The sequence below is a fragment of the Macaca fascicularis genome, chromosome 15 (assembly GCF_037993035.2).
Source record: "Macaca fascicularis isolate 582-1 chromosome 15, T2T-MFA8v1.1".
Taxonomy (NCBI): domain Eukaryota; kingdom Metazoa; phylum Chordata; class Mammalia; order Primates; family Cercopithecidae; genus Macaca; species Macaca fascicularis.
In genome coordinates this window covers 5,780,737-5,798,482 of record NC_088389.1, presented here as the reverse complement: position 1 = coordinate 5,798,482, position 17,746 = coordinate 5,780,737, and the positions used below count along the sequence as shown (strand labels likewise).

At 58.3% G+C, this 17,746-nt stretch overlaps 2 protein-coding genes across 16 annotated transcripts in view; one reads left to right on the top strand and one right to left on the bottom strand.

Moving 5' to 3' along the window:
- The window catches only part of ADAMTSL2 (ADAMTS like 2), a 40,321-nt gene extending 37,470 nt beyond the window's left edge, over window positions 1-2,851 (top strand). For 10 of the 12 annotated variants that reach the window (XR_012424143.1, XR_012424144.1, XR_006692561.2 and 7 more), the window contains 2 exons: window positions 1,170-1,314; window positions 2,082-2,851. Coding sequence is in view for 7 of the 12 variants with exons in the window: in XM_045372783.2 (XP_045228718.2) it covers window positions 1,170-1,314; window positions 2,082-2,200 (264 nt within the window). In the remaining 5 variants the exon portion in view is untranslated. Of the gene's footprint in view, window positions 1-722; window positions 1,006-1,169; window positions 1,315-2,081 lie in introns of all 12 variants that reach the window. The other 2 variants (XR_012424141.1, XR_012424142.1) reach the window with 1 other exon arrangement.
- Window positions 2,852-4,361: 1,510 nt separating this feature from the next.
- The window catches only part of FAM163B (family with sequence similarity 163 member B), a 34,852-nt gene continuing 21,467 nt past the window's right edge, over window positions 4,362-17,746 (bottom strand). Inside the window, exons 2-5 of one of the 4 annotated variants that reach the window (XM_074016078.1) lie at window positions 11,520-11,657; window positions 7,442-7,557; window positions 6,298-6,738; window positions 4,362-4,491 (exon numbers count right to left, since the gene is read on the bottom strand). In XM_074016078.1, coding sequence (XP_073872179.1) covers window positions 6,331-6,738; window positions 7,442-7,534 — 501 coding nt within the window. In that variant the 5' untranslated portion in view covers window positions 7,535-7,557; window positions 11,520-11,657 and the 3' untranslated portion in view covers window positions 4,362-4,491; window positions 6,298-6,330. Of the gene's footprint in view, window positions 6,739-7,441; window positions 7,558-11,519; window positions 11,658-17,746 lie in introns of all 4 variants that reach the window. The other 3 variants (XM_015436247.3, XM_045372785.2, XM_005580498.4) reach the window with 3 other exon arrangements.

Genomic DNA, 17,746 nt, shown 5'->3' with positions numbered 1-17,746 from the left:
GGGAGGAGCATCCTCCTAGCCCTGATGAGGAGGTGGCAGGGCTGGATGAGGCGTGGCTGGCACAGATGGCTGGTGGGCACATGGACTCCTCCTTCCTGGCGGCTGCCCCCCCGATGCCGGTGCACGGCGGCGGCTCAGTCAGTGTTTGTTCCCGAAGCTGCCCAGTCCCATCCACTCCCCAGGGGCAGAGGAGCTGGCACCAGGGCTGGCCGGGAATGTGCTGCTCTCCAGAGGCACGTCCAGAGGCTCCTCGGGGCCCTGCCAAAGGCTGATTGTCCTCACGCCGTCAGCGCCAAGCCGGCCTCTCCTCGCCTGCAGACGGTGCCAGCCCCCACCCCCTGGCTCGGAGCAGGCAGGCAGGCAGGCGGCAGTCTTTCTGCCAAGTCTTAATCGGTCCTCCTGCTCCTTTGCAAACAGAAGTGGAGAGTGGGCCCCAGGGCCAGGGCCTCCCACCCCGCCCACCTCAGAGAACCGAGGGCTCAGGTCCCAGACGTGCCTGGGTGACGTGGGGTCACCCACGTGGGGGGAAGTGTGAAGGAGCCACCGCCTGTGGGATCTTGGCAGGAGGACAGCAGGGTGACTGGGGCCACCACATGTCTCTGGTGTTCTGGGGAGCTCAGCGGGGTTTTCCAAGGGGAACATCTGGACAGGGAGCCACTGGAGGGGGTGGTGGCTTCGCGAGATGCATTTGATCGGCCCACAACAAACAGTCTGCACCACAGACCCAGGAAAGCTGGGGCCAGAGGACCCTCGGGGAGATGGGAGAGGAGGGACCACCCCTCACTGTGCATCTGGGGAGACTGAGGCAGCCCTGCGTGGGGAGAGAATCAGAGCCTCCTGACTGCCAGCCAGTGCCCGGAACCCCTGGGAGATGAGAGAGGAAGGACCACCCCTCACTGTGCATCCGGGGAGACTGAGGCAGCCCTCGGTGGGAGACAATCAGAGCCTCCCGACTGCCAGCCAATGCCCTTTTGTCGGCACCTCCACTCAGCCCTGGAGCTGCAGGTCGGGTTTCAAATTGGCTTCCACGGGACCTGTGTCAGCTGGGACTCACAGCCACCTGGGAAGGGTGGGGTGGGGAAGGGGGGATGCGCAGGCTCCCCGCCTCCTGCCAAGGCCCCTGCTGCATCAGGAGGCTTTCCCCAGGCCCTCTGTCTCTCCCACACTAGTGCACCAAGACCTGCGGGGTGGGCGTGAGGATGCGAGATGTCAAGTGCTACCAGGGGACCGACATTGTCCGTGGTTGCGATCCACTGGTGAAACCTGTTGGCAGACAGGCCTGTGATCTGCAGCCCTGCCCCACGGAGCCCCCAGGTGAGGAGCGGGGAGGCTGAGAGTGGGTCTGGGGCCTCCCGGGGGAGGTGAGGACAGAATCAGGGTCTGAAGGGTGAGCAGGCATTGCTCACGTTGATGGCGAACCTGGGAACCAGCTTGAGAGACCAAGGTGTGCCGGGAGTGGAGGCTCCCTCCCAGCATGGCTGAGCCCCACTGGGAGGGGAGAGTGGGAAGGGGAATGGAGGAGGCCTGACTGGGATTCCGTGGCCCCAGGAGCCATGCTGAGACCTGTACTTTGGGAAAAGTGTCAGCTTCAGATGGCGGGGCCACTGAATCCAGGATGACTCAGCTGGAATGGCCAGGGGCTGGCACACAGGGGGCAGGGAGGGGAACAGCTGAAGCAGGGCCTGGGCATCTGGAGGAGGGACAGGGGACAGGCTCCAAGGGGGTACCAGGTGCAGGGCACGTGATGAGTTCTGTTTTGGATACATTGAGTGGTGGACGTGGACGGCCCTTGTGGACCGCGTGGGGATGCTTAGGCCTCCAGGTGTGGCATCTGTAGCTCCTCTAGGCATCACTCCTCTTGGGACACAGATCAAATCACCTGTTGTGATCTGGGACAGCGACATCTTGGGGACAGAGATGGGCCAGGAAAGAGGTGGCAGAGAGCTAGAGATGGAGACCCACCATGGGGTGGGAGGCCCACGGCACCTGCCCCTGGAAAACTTCACGTCGGGGTCCTTGGGGTTTTCACCCCTTGGGCACCGCCTGAAACTGCCCCGCTTCACCCTGTGTTCCTTCTCCAGATGACAGCTGCCAGGACCAGCCAGGTACCAACTGTGCCCTGGCCATCAAGGTGAACCTCTGCGGGCACTGGTACTACAGCAAGGCGTGCTGCCGCTCCTGCAGGCCCCCCCACTCCTAGGCCCGGCAGCTGCAGCCCCTTCCAGACGAAGACCCAGCGCCCCTCCTGGGGCTGCTGCAGCTTCTGGGGCCTCCACAGACCCCCCTCCTGCAGGGCATGCTGGCCTGAGACGTGGCACTGAGTCTCGGCTGTCAAGAGGGGACTTCCCACGGCCCATGGACTTTTGGGCTCCTGGGGCAGAGACTCCGGCACCCACTGGCCTCCCCCAGACAGGGCCACCCGTGCCGTGGGAACCTGTCTGTGTTCCTGCGTGGATCCTGTGTGTGTGGCTCCCACTCCCCAGCCCCCAGCAGCCCCCAGCCGAGGGGCCCGAGGCCCACAGCCAGCAGTGGAGGTGTCTTGCCCCGGGCCGGCAGCCCACGCCCTCTCTAGGTGGCAGGGCCTTCTCAAGGAAACTTGCAGGCGAGCCCAATGTGGGGGGAGCCTCCCTCCCTCGGAGACCACAGGGTGAGAGGGACACAGGCAGCCAAGGAGGCCCAGGCGTGCTCCCTCCTATAGAGCCCCTCCCGTGGAGCTCTCTTCCCGCCGCACTTTCTACCCCGGGCAGAGGCGCTTGCCCACGGGACGTTTGGGGATGGTCCGCGGGCCCCGCCCCTGCAGTCATCGTCAGTGCTCATCTACGTTAATAAAGTGGTCCTATTTATGGTGGCATCATGGGGTCTCAGTTGCTTCTGGCTGGAGGAGTGGGTTGCTTGGGGGCGTGGTGGGCCCGGGCCTGGCTCTGTGGGGTCTCTCCAGCTTGCTGAGGCCTGGAGTGCAAGGGTGGGCCGGCGGGGGCCACAGCACCTGCTCCGAGGAGAAAGACAGGTGCAGATGAAAGGCAACGAGAGGCGTGGGAAGCATACAGGGAAGGCGTTTGGGGACATTGGGACTCAGGCACCGGAGGAGGAGTGGAGTTGACATCTCGAGCCCATCAGCAAGTGGTACAGGACCTGTGGGAGCAGGGGTCAGGGACCTTGGCTAAGGTGTAGGGCACCCACCTCCAAGCACGTGGGCAAGAACAGAGGAGATGAGGCAGGTATTCGGGGCGCGGGGCGGGGCCCACCTCAAGCTCTGGGAAGCAGCACCGTCACTGCCATTCCTGGAGCTCATGGAGGACTTCCTGACCTGGACTCATGGCTGCAGGAACACCCGGGCTTCTGGGGAGGGGCTGCTTCGTGGACCCAGCAGCAGGAGTGGCTTTTCCAGACAAGAGGGTGGGAAAGAGCACTTGGGAGAGGAAAGCGACACCGCTGGAGGATGCCACATGGGAGGAAGGACGGGGCTGTACTGCCTGGAGAGGGCCCCAGGAGGTGTTTCCGTGCACACAGGCGGCCAGGAGGGGAGTGGTTGCCAGGCTGCTTCCTCAATGTGAGGCCAGGTTGTCCTCAGACTGGGAGCCAGAGCAGGGTCCGTCGCAGCTTTAGGGTGGCTTCTGAAGGACTTGGGGCTCTGGGGAAACTGAGGCAGCACCCCCTGCCAGTGCGTTCTTGTCTCTGAGTGTGCCTGCATGTGTGTGCATTGAGGGGCTGCAATCAGGATGGTCCTTTCCATCCCTAAAGTCCAAGAGTTAGGGGCCCCTGGGATGGACTTGCTTAAGGTCCCCAGCTTGGGCCGGGCAGAGCCAAGTCGCTGAGACCTGGGGGTCTGAGGCCTCTCTGTCCACCTCACCCTGTGTCCCCCCTCACCTCGCTGTTCTTCTCTCCTCCTCTCTCCCGCCATCCACATCTTCTTCCTGTCTTACTGTTTTCCTCCCAGCTTCTCCTTTCTGCCAACACTTACTGCACCCTTACTGTATGCCAGGTTCTGTGCCCAGCACCTCCTTGGCTGTGCCTGGGTTTATCTTCCAAAGGTCCCCAGGAGGCTAAAACTGAGGTCCAGAGATGCTCAGTCACTTGTCCCAGGGGACCCAGCCTGTCCCCAACCACCCTCTGTCCAGGGGCTCAGAGTCCATCCTGGTAGTTCTCAATGCTGGAAGATGGATAGCCACCGGGGAAACTCAAAATCAAACGTGGCCCACTGCTGTGCCCCCCAGCCAGAGAGCAGCTCTCGGCCCCGCCGGGCAGAGCCCTGGCCTGACTGGCTGCATCCTGAGGGAGAAGCTGACTCTGCCTCCTAGAAGTTGGAAGAGCGTGGGTGTGGACGGCCTGGACACCCGGGAGGACTGAAGACGCTGCACGGGAACGTGGGAGATGTTTTATTGGCCTTCACTTTCCTCAGGGAGCCAGCGGCTCCCCCAGCAGGTCCCCACGGTGGAGAAGAGTGAGCTGGGAGGGATGGGTGTTTACTTCGTTTCAAAGAGATCTACATATCTACAGAGAGAATGGAGACCAGAAAGGAAGTGGGAAATTGAATCAGAACAGCCACAGCACGGGCCAGCTCTGGGCCCTCACCCCCACCCCACCCAGCCCACCCCCCACGCTGACGCATCAGAAACACACTTCACAGGATGCACAGAGGAAGCCAGAGGTGTGGGCGGGCCCGGGGGCCAGGGCTTCGAGGGACCTCAAGGGTGAATGCCACTGGCCTATCCCAACCAGGCAGGGGAGAAAGTAAGAAGAGGTAAACAACTGAAAACATAACAATTATGTCTTCGCCAGCCTCTGGAAACTGGTGATTTCATTTTTGAGTAAGGGCAAGAAGTGTCCTGCGCAGGCCCCCCCTCAGCTCAGGGAAGGCCACTGCCCTGCAAAGCCTTGTCTTTGAGGACGGTGCCTTCCCTGGGCAGAGAGGGGCTGCCCCGGCCCTGGGGCTCCATGGCAGGGCCCAGAAGGAGAGGGAGAGCCCCAGAGAGGGAAGGGGGCTCCTGGGGCCAGATTGCTGAGAGGAAATAGTTGCCTCTTTCTGGTTGAGGAAGGGCTGCCTTCCTGACAGCTAGTGTCCCGGGGTTTGGGGCATTTCTCTGGGGTAACCACTGACGTCATTTCCTTAGCAGCAGGAGAGCGGGTGAAAATTCCCAGGAGACCTCAGCCTGGGTGGGTGTGCTTGAGGGAGAGTGGGCTCAGATGAGGTCTTCAGATGGCAGCAGTAGGTTCCAGCTGCTTGGGGTCCACCAGGAGCTGGGACGGGCCTCCTAGGTCCTGCTGAGAAGCAGGTAGGGGAGGTGACCTGCAGCTCTGTCTCCCTTGGAGCTCACAGTTCCTGTTGAGACCCAGAGCCTGAAGACCTCTGTCCTCAGGGTCTCTCTGTGACCAGCCCCTCATCACACAAGATGGGGAGACTGAGGCCCAAGGTGGGAAGGGTCAGCCAAGTCTCATGGGGAACTCGGCGGTTTTCAAGCCCTGGGCCACGGCTCTGCCCAACCTAACGAGCCTCGGGCTGCCTCCATGCACTGCTGCTTGCTGGCCCTGTTTCTGGCTGAGCACTGGGTCTATACGTTTCCGCGTTGCCTCTCCCACGGCAGGTGGGCTGCGACATGGCCTCTCCCTCTCCCCGTGCCTCCCTCTTCCCCTAAAAAGCCGGTTGGGGCTGAGCATCCCAAGGGCCCTGCTGCCCCTGAAAGTCTCCCTTCTAGGGGGCAACCTGTCCATCTGCAGGGGGCTCAGCACAATGTGTCTCAGCCTGGGCAGATATTTGGCACTTGAACCCTGGAGAGCGTGTGTGTGAGAGGGACAGACGGGTAGGGGAGAGAGAGAAAGGGAAAAATAGAGGAAGAGAGAGAGGCCGGAGTTCAGGGTGGAGGGGCAGAATCCTTGGTCTGCAATTGCCAGGAAGGGCCTTGCTGCAGAGCCCTGGGCCTCACTGAGGTCATCCCTTCCTTGAGCAGGTGAGAAGGCTGAGACCCAGGGAGGGGGTGACACATGGAGACCTCCTGGGATGGCCAAGTTGTTGGGTCTGAGACAGAAGCATCAGGAGTATCGGTGGCCTCCGAGCCTGAGAGCCCTGGTGCACGCCCGGCTGGCTGTATGGTCACCTGGTCCTTCCAGCCCCAGGCCCCAGCTGTGCCTCCCCCCAGGACACGTTTGTGTTCAGTGAGCCTTATCCCTGCCGTGAGCCTGGGGGCTCCCCAAGCCTGGGCCTCCCCTGAGGACAGGGATTCGAGGAGGGCTCAGCCAAGCCCCACTTGGGGCCTGGGGCCAGGTGGGTGTGCCACAGGAATCCCCCCATGGTCTCAGGACCTTCCAGGCCAGGGTCCCGGGGGCGGGCCCGGGTCACACATCGGTGCTGATGCTGCGGCTCCGGGCGAAGGCCTCCCGCATGGCCGAGAGGCGGTTGGGGTTGAGCGCCTGCAGGCCCCCGAAGCCCCCCGCGGGCAGCTCCACGTCCTCCTGGCTCACGCTCTTGTAGAGCACGCGCTCCCCGCCGTTCAGCACGTCCTCTTCCTCCTCCGGCGGCTCCTGCAGGAAGAAGGCGGGGGGCTCGCAGTGGGAGCAGCTGCGGCACAGGGCCCGGGCCTGCGGAGACTTCTGGCTGAAGGAGGTGGAGGCAGTGGGGTAGAGCGCCGGCCCGTTGGTCAGCACCAGGTTGCGGTTGGAGTGCAGTGGGGGCAGGTGCGAGTGAACGGCGAAGTCCGGCTCCTCCTCGTCCTCCTCCGACTCGTCCTTCTTGCAGCAGTAGTACTGCGGGCAGAGGGACGGTGACCGTGTGGCCGCCTGCTCCCACCCCAGAACCCACACGCGGGAAAGGCTACCCCTGACTGGGGAGGGGAGACAGGCACAGCGGGAGTCGGGTGGCCCAAGCCCAGGCCTGACACCTCAGCTGTTTAACCAGTGCTATGGGTCTGGCTCAGGCCAGGCACAGTGCTGAGCACTTCACGACGATCCACACTCATCTCTTCCGCCCAGCAACACGCAGATGTGACTGTTATCTCATTTTGCAGGTGGGGAGACTGAGGCATGGAGGGGTTCGCAGCCCCACATCAGCAGAGCTGGGGGTCACAGGCACTGGCAGCTGTGTTGCCTCGCCCTGCCCCGATGGCTCCCCATTATCTCTCAGGGAGACATGGGGACCCTGGATGGCCCTGGAGTGCAGGCGGGAAGGGAGTGCTTACTGCGGCACCCGCTCTGGGCAGCTGGTGCCCTTGGCTAAGTCCCTTCCCGTCTCTGAGCCTCATTAAAAGCTCTGGGTGAGGGGAGTCAGGCATGTCTTACTGAACCCCGTGGTAGGGTCCTGGCTGCCTTCTGCTGTGCGTCTTCTCTGACACAGGGCTTTCCCACTTTCCCGGGCCGTGACCCTTGTGGCCTTCACGCGGGGCTCCCTCCCGAGGTAGGGGCACCCTCCGGGCCTCCCCGCCCTATCCCCTTCCCTGCCGCCCGGGAGTACCTGGAGCCGACAGTAGCACAGAACAGCGATGATGCAGAGCAGAATCACAGTCGCCAAGATGCCCCCGGTGATGACCACGGTCCCGGCTGTCATCCGCCCCCTTCTCCATCAACAGCCTGCAACACACGCCGCCAGCTTTAGAGCATCACGCTTCCTCACCACAAAAGTCACCCGTGCTATTCTAGAGAACTGAGAAGACAAGCCTGAGGGGAAAAAAAGCACTCCAGGATGTGCCCGGGAGAAGCAGGGGCTCTGCCTGGGACGGGCTGCAGGAGCAGCCCCAGGCCCTGCTCTGCCTCAGCTGGCCTCTGTCCCTGCCCCTCTCCCAGACTCAGCTTCCACATCTGTAGAAGGTGGACGCTAATAGCCCAGGGTTTTGTGACGCTTTTACAAGCGTGTCTCTCCATGCTCAGCGTAGCATGCTCTCAATGAATGGCGTCCTTCCAGCCTGGCTCTACAAGCTCGCACGTTTTAAAATTTACCCAAATGCAGTCAAGCCGAACATATGGTTTTGTAACCTGCTTCCCTGCATTTTCATCTCACACAGTCACCATTATTCTGTCATATCCTTACATTTTCTTCTGCAACATAATCTCTAACCCGATTCCATTGTTTCATGTAACCGACCCCTTTTCTTTAAAATGCTTAATTGTGGTAAAGCACACATAAAATGTACCATCTTCGCCATTTGTAAATGTGCAGCTCAGTAGCATGAGGTATATTTCACACTGTTGGGCAACTAATCTCCAGAATTTTTCATCTTGCGAAACTGAAAACCAGTTCCTGCCTGACGTTTGGGTTTCTTACATTAAAGAAATATTTCTAGCAATGTTTTAATAAGCGTCTTTGTAGCTAAGTAATGGGAACCATTGGAACCTGCTTCAGTGGCTTTCAGGATACATTCTTAGAAGTGGGATTTCCAGGCCTAGGGACATGCCCTTTGCAAACTCCTTCTTACGGAGAACGTCCACCAAACATGATGCAGGGAGGCTGGAGTGATGCTGTCAGTGGCTGCTGCATTCAGCTCATCCCTGTCCTGGGGTGTGCTGATAAACCAGCTCTCAAAGCTCCCAGCTGGGAGCATTTGCTGATTTTTGTGGTGTAGATTTTCTTACCATGGCCAGTTGCAGTTCAAGCAAGGTTTGACAAGCAGCTTACAGCATTCCTGAATGCTTCACAATCACCTCTCACAAAACAGTAGGAGCTGGCGCCACTTCCCTTCCTCAATTTCCCAAGCCTCATTTTTTTTTCTTGCTGGGGGATGGGGTGGAGGAAGAGATTGGAGTATTTTAAAGGAAATCACAGAGCATATCACTTTATCCATAAATACTTCAGTGCAGAATCTGACGGAGGAGGATTTTTAAAAAATTACCCAGCCTACGTTTAGCTTTCTCCTGTCATCTTGGAAATGCCTTTTTTACAGTTGGTTAGTTCAAATCAGGATGTAGTTGCGTTTGGCTCCTTTTGCTCTAGAACGGCTCGAAACCCATTCACGCCCCACACCCCCACGTTGTTTATTAGAGAAACTGGGTTGTTTATCTGACGGAATTTTCCATGCACTGGAACTGGCCGCAATTCCTTGCATGGCATTGAACATGCTCCTTTATCAGTGTTTCTCCTCTAAACTGGCTTCCTGTTGCATCATTTCCAGGGGCCTGATGTCTGCTGTCCCTCTCATCTTGACATCACAATCAGCTAATGGGCGCAGCTGCTCTCGGCCCGTTCTCCCGTCGCCAGGTTCCCATGGGTCTCCCGGACCATTGCTGTAGCCTCCTGTGCATGACCTGGATCTGTTACTTCACTGGGAGTTACAAAGTAGTAACTTTCCAAATGGTGTCCTTCCTTCCGCGTTTATGAGCTCCAGTTCTTCTTGAAAAAGCTCGAAAGCACATTCCCTTATCATCTGTGTGACTACCCTAGCATGTGGCCTGCAGAGGGAAGTCTTAGAGGTTCCGTTCCTCTCTTTATCAGGGATCAGAATGAGCTGGTGCCCTGAGGTTTGTGGCTGTGTGTGTGCCGGGAGGATGGCCAGCCCAGACCCGCACCTCTCAGTGAACCAAAGGCTGCCCCGTCCCGTGTGCAGGCCCCGCGTCCCTGTTGGTCCCAGCCTGTTGTCTGCCCCAGCTTGCCTTTCTGTGTGGAAACTCACCAGTGCAATCTCACTGATTTTTGAAAATATATTTGATGTGTTTCAATCCACTGCAGTCATGATTCTTTTTGATATTCAAATGATCCCACTAGAGAGCAAACTGAGGCCTGGAGAGAAGTGACCTGCCCAGGCCCCAGCACCAGTAAGATGAGGGATCTGGGTCAGGTCAGGGTGGATCCGCTGCTACCATCCACCTTGGGGCCCCTGCCGCCCTACCCCGACTGCTGAACCCCATATCTCCTCCATATGAATGTCCTGAATACCACAGCACCTTTGGGGAAGCACACGCTGTGCTGATATCAGGTTTGGGGGTGCTGGCCTAGCCATGGCCCTCTTCTTTGTGCTCTGAGCCAAGAGGCTGGTGGCCACATCTGAGCCCTCTGCTGCTGCCCTTTGGGCCAGTTTACTGGGTTCAGGATGGACGTGCACCCCACACTGGGTCAGCTGGCCTCTCTCCTGGGAAATGGAATTAAAACCTGAGACACTGGCCGGTTCCTGCTGGTCGCTTGACCTTGGGTAGAGACATGAGTGCTCAGGCTGTGGCCAGGCTGTAGCCACGGGTGGAGTTTTCAGCCACATGTTGGAGAGACAGAAGGCGCTGGTCCCCGGAGGGGGCGAGGAAGGCCAGTCACAGCTGCGGGAGAGATTGCCGTTGTGGTCCTGACTCAGGTACCAATCCCTCCCTGACACCCGCAGAGTGACTCCTGCTGTGTGCCTGTCACCTGGAGTGCATTTTTGCTATTTGCACCCAGGTAATTATGGCCCCACTTCACCAATGAGGGCACTCGCACAGCTTGGGAGGGGTTCAGGGAGGTTGAGGCTCATGCCCGAGTGTTGTCTGTGATCATGCAGGGATTAAAATTCAGCACCACCCTCCACTAGGGGCCATGGCTGGGGGCCCACGGCTGGGGCTTACTGACAGCAGTGGGGGCCACGGCTTTCCCATAGGGAGCATGTCCCTGGGTGGAGGGGCTCCCACTGCTGTCAGGCTGAGACTGCAGGGACGATGGAGACTGCAGGTGGCCGTGGCTGGGCTGAGGCGCTCCCTCAGGGACAGGTACTGCGGAGCCATACAGGACACTCAGGCTGGGCCCTCAAGTGCCAGCCTGGCTCTGCCTCCGGTTAGCTGCAAGAATGGGCCTTCAACGCCTCCATTCCTCTGCCTCAGTTCCCTCCTCTATAAAACGGGAGACCCCCAGGGTTTGTGTGGGACAGCAGCTGCACCGTGCTCAGTGCTGTGCTGATGTGGTTAGGATCGCATCCCTCCCCGGGTCTGAGTCCTTCTTCGGGTCCCTGAGGGAGCTGGCCCCGCTCGCTGCAAAGCTCTCTCTCAGGTCTGAGATGCAGCTGGCCCCTGGCTCCGCCCGGCTGCAGCTCCTCTGGGTCCAGGTCTCCTCCAGCAGCGAGCGGCCTGGCGGTGTGACGGGAAGGGTGCCGGCTCAGGCCAGGTGCCCAGGGCTGTCAGCAGCCACCCTCCAACACCCGGGCTGGTCCAGCTGGAGCCTCTCAGCCTCGCTCGGCAGATACACGCCCGCCGAGGAGCAGCAACGCCCGAGACGGCGCCAGGTCCCAGGGCCAGGCATGGCCGACAGACACACACTCCGTTGGCAGCTCCACCAGCGCCCGGCCTGACATCAGCCCACAGTTCACTCCGAGCAGCTCCCAGCAACATGGCCTCCCTGGGCCCCCACCCTCCTGCCTCCCCTCTGCTCTTGCTGTGCCGCACCCTCTGGGATGCCTACCCCCCCGGGCCTACCACACCATCAAAGCCCAGCACGCGCCCTCCTCCTCCAGGAAGCCTTCCTGAACTTTAACACACACCACAGAACTTCAAAACTTCAAACACCAGAGCTGAGAAGGACCACATCCCACCCCTTCATTTAATGAGGGAAGAATACGGACCGCCTGCTGCCCTCCCTGAGTGCTCACCTTCAGCCTCCTCCCTGGGGACTCCAGGACTCTACTCAGCTGTGGCCCAGGTGACACGCGCCTGAGGGGCCTCCGTCCTGCTCTACTCTTGCTGGCGACCTTGGGTCAGAGGCCTCTCCCTGGGTTCAGTTTTCTTATCTGTAAGATGGGTGTGGCAGGGTTTAGACACTGATTCCTCCCAACTCTGGGGGACGTGGAGTTTTAATCGGCCCTGCCAGGAATCCAGATGATTTAGACACCCAACAAAGTCAGGATTATGAAAATGTAAACAAGCATCAAGTGATAAAGCAATAAAGCCAGATGACACCCTCCAAGGGTAGGCAGAGAAGGGAAAGGGCCACAGACACTTTGGCTCCCAAGGATACTTGTGCGCTGAGAAAGCTGAGTGCCTCAGAGAACAGGGGAGGACTTGGGTGCTCAGGGTGGTAATGGATAGGGGAGGAACCGAAGGAGACTTCCTGGAGGAGGAAGTTTCTGAGCTGGGCCGTGAAGGATGGGCTGGGAGACGGAGAGGGTCTGTTGGTGCTGGGAACAGCCCAGGCCAAGCCTTGGAGGCAGAGCCATGCGGGTCAGGCCTAGTGACAGCCTGGCGGAGGCCACTCTGCCGCCTGGTTGTGACTCGGGCCACCCCCCTCTTCCAGCTCCCTTGAAGCCTCTGCACTGCCAGCCAAGGCAATTTGGCGAGAATAGCGCTGAATTGTTTATCTGCCCCCTGGGACCATAATTGGTTTTAAAGCTTTATAAGTGGCTTTGCTTCCCTGTTCCCACCCCGGGTTTTTACAGGGACAGGTTGTGAGACGGGGCTCCCCTGTGCGTCCCCCACCCCTGTCCACAGAGTCTGTGGCGAGGGGGCCTGGGCGGGCAACAGTCCCCTTCTGAGGGCCCTGTCTAGTCTCTGCAGCCGGCAGGGAGAGCCAGCTGCGTTTACAAGCTTCAGTTGTCTCCTGCGGCACCGGCACCGAGGAATGAATGGCGTGGAGCTGGGGGTGGGGCAGGAAACACCTGGCAGCAGAGCCAGACACCGGCCTTCACCTGCCTCCCCCAGGAGCCCCCTCCCCACACCCGCCTTTCCCTGGCAGGAGAACCCCTGCTCACCGCCATCTGGGCCACACATCCTGTGCTGAATTTCAGACTCTGCTAGTTTTCTGTCCCTCTTGCCTCTTGAGGGAGATGTTCCCTCACTTGCCTTAAAGCCCACAGGAACGGACCCCCAGAGCCTATTTATTTTGTGCCCCAGCCCCAGCCCCTGCCACTGCCTTGCATGGTGCAGGGCCCAGGCGACGTTTAATGAAGGCTTCTGTCTGCCTCATTCACCTGAGATGCCCAGCGCTCGTGGTAGGAGCCAGGGAGAAGCCAAGGCCTGCATCCTCGGCACTGGCTGTGCCCTCTGGCTCATCCAGCCCCGTGCCTTCCAAACCAACCGGGCCCCAGGACAGGAAAGCCTGGTCAACACACAGACGCCCCGACGGCAGTGCAGTTACACAGGCCCTGCAATCTGACAGCTTCACAAGCGGCCCCTCTAACCAGGTGAGGCGGGTGCCCACCATTTCCAGATGGGGAAACCGAGGCCAGGGCAGAGAAGGCCAACCCTGGGGGCCCAGGGCAGAGCTGGACCTGGAACCTAGGCTTGTTGCCTCACGGTCAGACTCCTCCCCATGCTGGCGTCTCGTCGAGGGCTTACGGAGACTCAGAATGCCTTTTCCTCCACAAACACATCTGTCTGGTTACAAACGCGCTCCCACTACCTGGAAGCCCAAGGGCCCCGGTGTCCTCGATCGAAGGAGAGCAGCCCGCAGAGTTCCTGTCTAGACCTCCTGCACATTTGTTCCTAATTTCATGCTCCGCGGGCTCCCAGATGCCGGCGTTCAGTAATAAACAGACGAGGAAGTGCTCGGCTGCCCTGCGCTGCCGCGGTTGGTCTCTGAGACGTTATCCAGAGCCCGGCTGGGAGTGGGCCGGCAGGAGGGAGTCTGGGGGCCTGGAGGGCAGTTCCCCACAGCACCTGGAATGTCTGTCTTCCCAGCTCTATCCCCAGCTCAGCGGCGGGGGAAATGGGGGCAGTGAATCAGACCCCTGCCCACTATAGGTTCTGAGGGTCTTGCGGTCTGTCTAGGAGACAGAAAATGCCCATAGCAGGGGGACTGGTGCTGCCAGGCTTGGCACGGAGTGGGGAGCTGGTGTTCGGAAAACTTGCCTGTGCCCAGGGTTTGCCCCCGTGGTTGCCTGGATTCCTTGAGGGGCCCCCAGAAAGAGCACAGGGACCACGGCATGTTGCTGGCCATTTCTGAGGTTTCACGGATTTCCAGAAGCTCCCCCCAGATAGCAGCTGGAGAGCCCCCTAGGGTCAGTACCATGGAGGGGCTCTTAGGGTCTGTGGTTCACTGCCTAGCAGGAGTGTGTTTGGCACAAAAGCGCAAATGGTGATGCCTGGGGGTCTCTGTGCTCTTGAAGCATGGAAGCCGTTTCCATGTTGGGCCAGCTGGAGCTGGGCAGTTGGGTGGGAGTGAGGCAGGGGTGGGATGTGATGGGGAGCAATGGGTCCCTGCCTTTCTCAGGACTGTCATTCAACCATGTCGGGGGTCGTAAGAACCAGCGTGACCTCAGCCAGGCTTCGTGGGACTCTGTACATTCATCTCATTTCACCCTGGGACCCCCCAGCGCGGGCGGCTTTCCCAGGTGGTGGCGTGAACTGAGGCAAGAGTGGTTCAGCCACCGTCCAGAGCCCACTCCCCAGGCCATCGGGGAAGCAGGGGGTCTGACACATCTCTGCAAGGAGATGACCTGACCCATATTTTCTAGGGAGTAAACTGAGGCCAGAAGAGTGAGAAGATCCACTGAGCAACGGAAAACCCGACTGGACAGACGCCTGACCTTGCTCTTCAAGGAGTCTTGTTGAAGCTCAAAGCCCATCCCTGTCTGGAGTCCAAGCCACAGAGGCCAGTCTCAAGACCAGTTTCAGCTGACACGCAACCAGGGCGACCCAGGGCTGGAGCCCTGCCTGGCCCACCATGGGCATGGTGTGGAGCTGAGAAGGGGAGTCGAGGGGTGCTGTGGACCAGGAGGAGAGGAGCTGGAACCAACGCCAAAGCTGTGGATGGCTGGGAGGCCCTGGAGCCATAATCAGGAAGCAAGAAGCTGAAAGGAGTAGGTGATTGTCCCCCCTGACCTGGTCCCCAGGAAATCACTGTCTGCCAACCTCAGGAACCATAGGGCGGGACAGGGAGTGTCAGGATCAGGCCTCCTGGCCTCTGTCATGGGGCTGTGCCAAAGCCTCCTGGGGGCTCCCTGGTCCTCAGGGGTCACTGCTTCCTCTGACCCAGTGGGCAGGGCCTAGCCTTCAGTGTAGTTAGAGACTGAGTCAGGTGGAGCTGAGAGAGCCCCCGCCAGGAAGGTGTGGGAGGAGAGGGGGCCCTGGCTGAGGGCTCCCTGGCTGCTCCCTGGGTCTCCTGGAGATGAGTGGCTGGGACTCCTGGGCTGGAGCTTTGGGTGGTCTGAGGGAGGTGGGGCACTCAGACCATCACCCCAAGAGTCAGGCCTGCCTCAAACGTCAGCTTCTGCCCAGTCTAGCTGACCCTACTTTCTCAGGCTAGAGTCCCTGAGGCTCTTTCCTGGGATCTCCCTGGGAGTCCCTGGAGCAGAGAGAGGGAAAGGAGACAGAAAAAAGGAAACGGTGATGGGGGAATGGGAGACGAGCCTGGGAGGGGAGGGGAAGGTGGGAGCCCAGTGCTCGCCAGGACCTCACTGCTGCCATCTGCCCAGGAGGCCAGGAGTGGCCATGGAGGCAAAGGTGAGAAATCCCCACACCCTGAGCCGTGAGGTCGGGCAATGGGGAAGCTGGTGGCACTCCCTGCTTTGGCACCAGGGAATCGCAGAGTCTGCTCAAAAACCACTGGCCAGTCCCAGCCCCTTTCTGCTGAGACCGAGTCAGAGATGGTGGGAGATGGGGACACCACTGGCCCTGTCTGGGGCAGAGCAGCAGGCAGTGTGCCATGGAGGGCTCAGAAAGATCATGCTGGCAGGACACCTGGCCTGTAGGGCCCTTCCGTCAGGCAGGCTACCACGCTGCTTAAGGACCTTGAACAGAAAGATTTGGGGAATAACTTGGAAAAATAAAGCTTGAGTTGTGGCCGCTGCTGTCAGGCCTGGAGTTGCCACCTCTGGCTCCAGGTTCTGCTTGCCCAGAGGAGGGAACACCTGGGCTGTCTGGCCCAAGGAGGTGGGATCTCAACTCTGGGGTGGGGGTGGGCTCAGTGGTACAGAAGAATCTAGCATGTTGAGGGATCTAGCATGCTGGGGGATCCAGCATGTGGAGGGATGTAGCACGTTGAGAGATCTAGTGTGCTGAGGGATCTAGAATGCTGAAGGATCTAGCTTATTAAGGGATCTAGCATGCTGAAGGATCTACCATGTCGAGGGATCTAGAATGCTGAAGGATCTAGCATGTTAAGGGATCTAGCATGTTGACAGATCTAGCCTGTTGAGGGATCTAGCATGCGGAGGGATCTATCATGCTGAAGGATCTAGAATGTTGAGGGATCTAGCATGTTAAGGGATCTAGCATGTTGAGAGATCTAGTGTGTTAAGGGATCTAGCATGCTGAAGGATCTAGCATGTTGAGGGATCTAGCATGTTGCTAGATCTAGCATGTTGAGGGATCTAGCATGCTGAAGGATCTAGCATGTTGAAGGATCTAGCATGTTGAAGGATCTAACATGTTGAGGGTCTAGCAGGTTGAGAGATCTAGCATGTTGAGGGATCTAGCATGCTTAATGATCTAGCATGTTGAGAGATCTAGCATGCGGAAGGATCTAGCATGTTGAGGGATCTAGCATGCTGAAGGATCCAGCATGTTGAGGGATCTAGCTTGTTGAGATATCTAGCATGTTGAAGGATCTAGTGTGCTGAAGGATCTAGCCTGTTAAAGGTCTAGTATGTTGAGGGATCTAGCACGCTGAAAGATCTAGCATGTTGAGAGATCTAGTGTGTTGAGGGATCTAGCATAATGAAAGATCTATCATGTTAAGGAATCTGGCATGTTAAGAGATCTAGCATGTTAAGGGGTCTAGCATGCTGAAGGATCTAGCATGTTCAGAGATCTAACATGTTGAGGGATCTAGCATGTTGAGAGATCTACTGTGCTGAGGGATCTAGCATGTTGAAGGATCTAATGTGTTAAGGGTCTAGCATGTTGAGGGATCTATCACACTGAGAGATCTAGCATGTTGAGAGATCTAGCATGTTGAGAGATCTAGCACACTGAAGGATCTAGCATGTTGAGGGATCTAGCATGTTGAGATATCTAATGTGTTGAGGGATTTAGCATGCTGAAGGATCTATCATGTTAAGGGATCTAGCATGTTGAGAGATCTAGCATGTTAAGGGATCTAGCATGCTGAAGGATCCAGCATGTTGAGAGATCTAACATGTTGAGGGATCTAGCATGCTGAGAGATCTAGCATGTTGAGAGATCTAGCACGCCAAAGGATCTAGCATGTTGAGGGATCTAGCATGTTGAGATATCTAGAGTGTTGAGGGATTTAGCATGCTGAAGGATCTAGCATGTTAAGCGATCTAGCATGCTAAGGGATCTAGCATATTGAGAGATCTAGCATGTTTAGGGATCTAGCATGTTGAAGGATCTAGCACTAGTATGTTGAAGGATCTAGCATGCTGAGGGATCTAGCATGTTGAACAACCTAGCATGTTGAAGGATCCAGCACTAGCATGCTGAAAGATCTAGCATGTTGAGGGATCTAGCATGTTGAAGAATCTAGCATGCTGAGGGATCGGGCATGTTGAGGGTCTAGCATGTTGAGAGATCTAGTGTGTTTAGGGATCTAGCACGTTGAAGCATCTAGCACTAGCATGTTGAAGGATCTAGCATGTTGAGGGATTTAGCAGGTTGATGCTGAGGGCTCTAGTGTGTTGAGGGATCTAGCATGTTGTAGGATCTAGTGTGTTGAGGGATCTAGCATGTTGAGGGATCTAGCATGTTGAAGGATCTATCATGTTGAGGGATCTAGCATGTTGAATGATCTAGTGTGTTGAGGAATCTAGCAGGTTGAAAGATCTAGTGTGTTGAGGGATCTAGCATATTGAGGCATCTAGCATGCTGCTGACCCACTCATTGTGCAGTTGGGTGGCTGTGCTCACCAGAGAGGGGGCCTTGCCCAGGGTCACTGGGCACATCTGCTGCAGAGTGAGACACAGGCCAGTCACCCTGAATG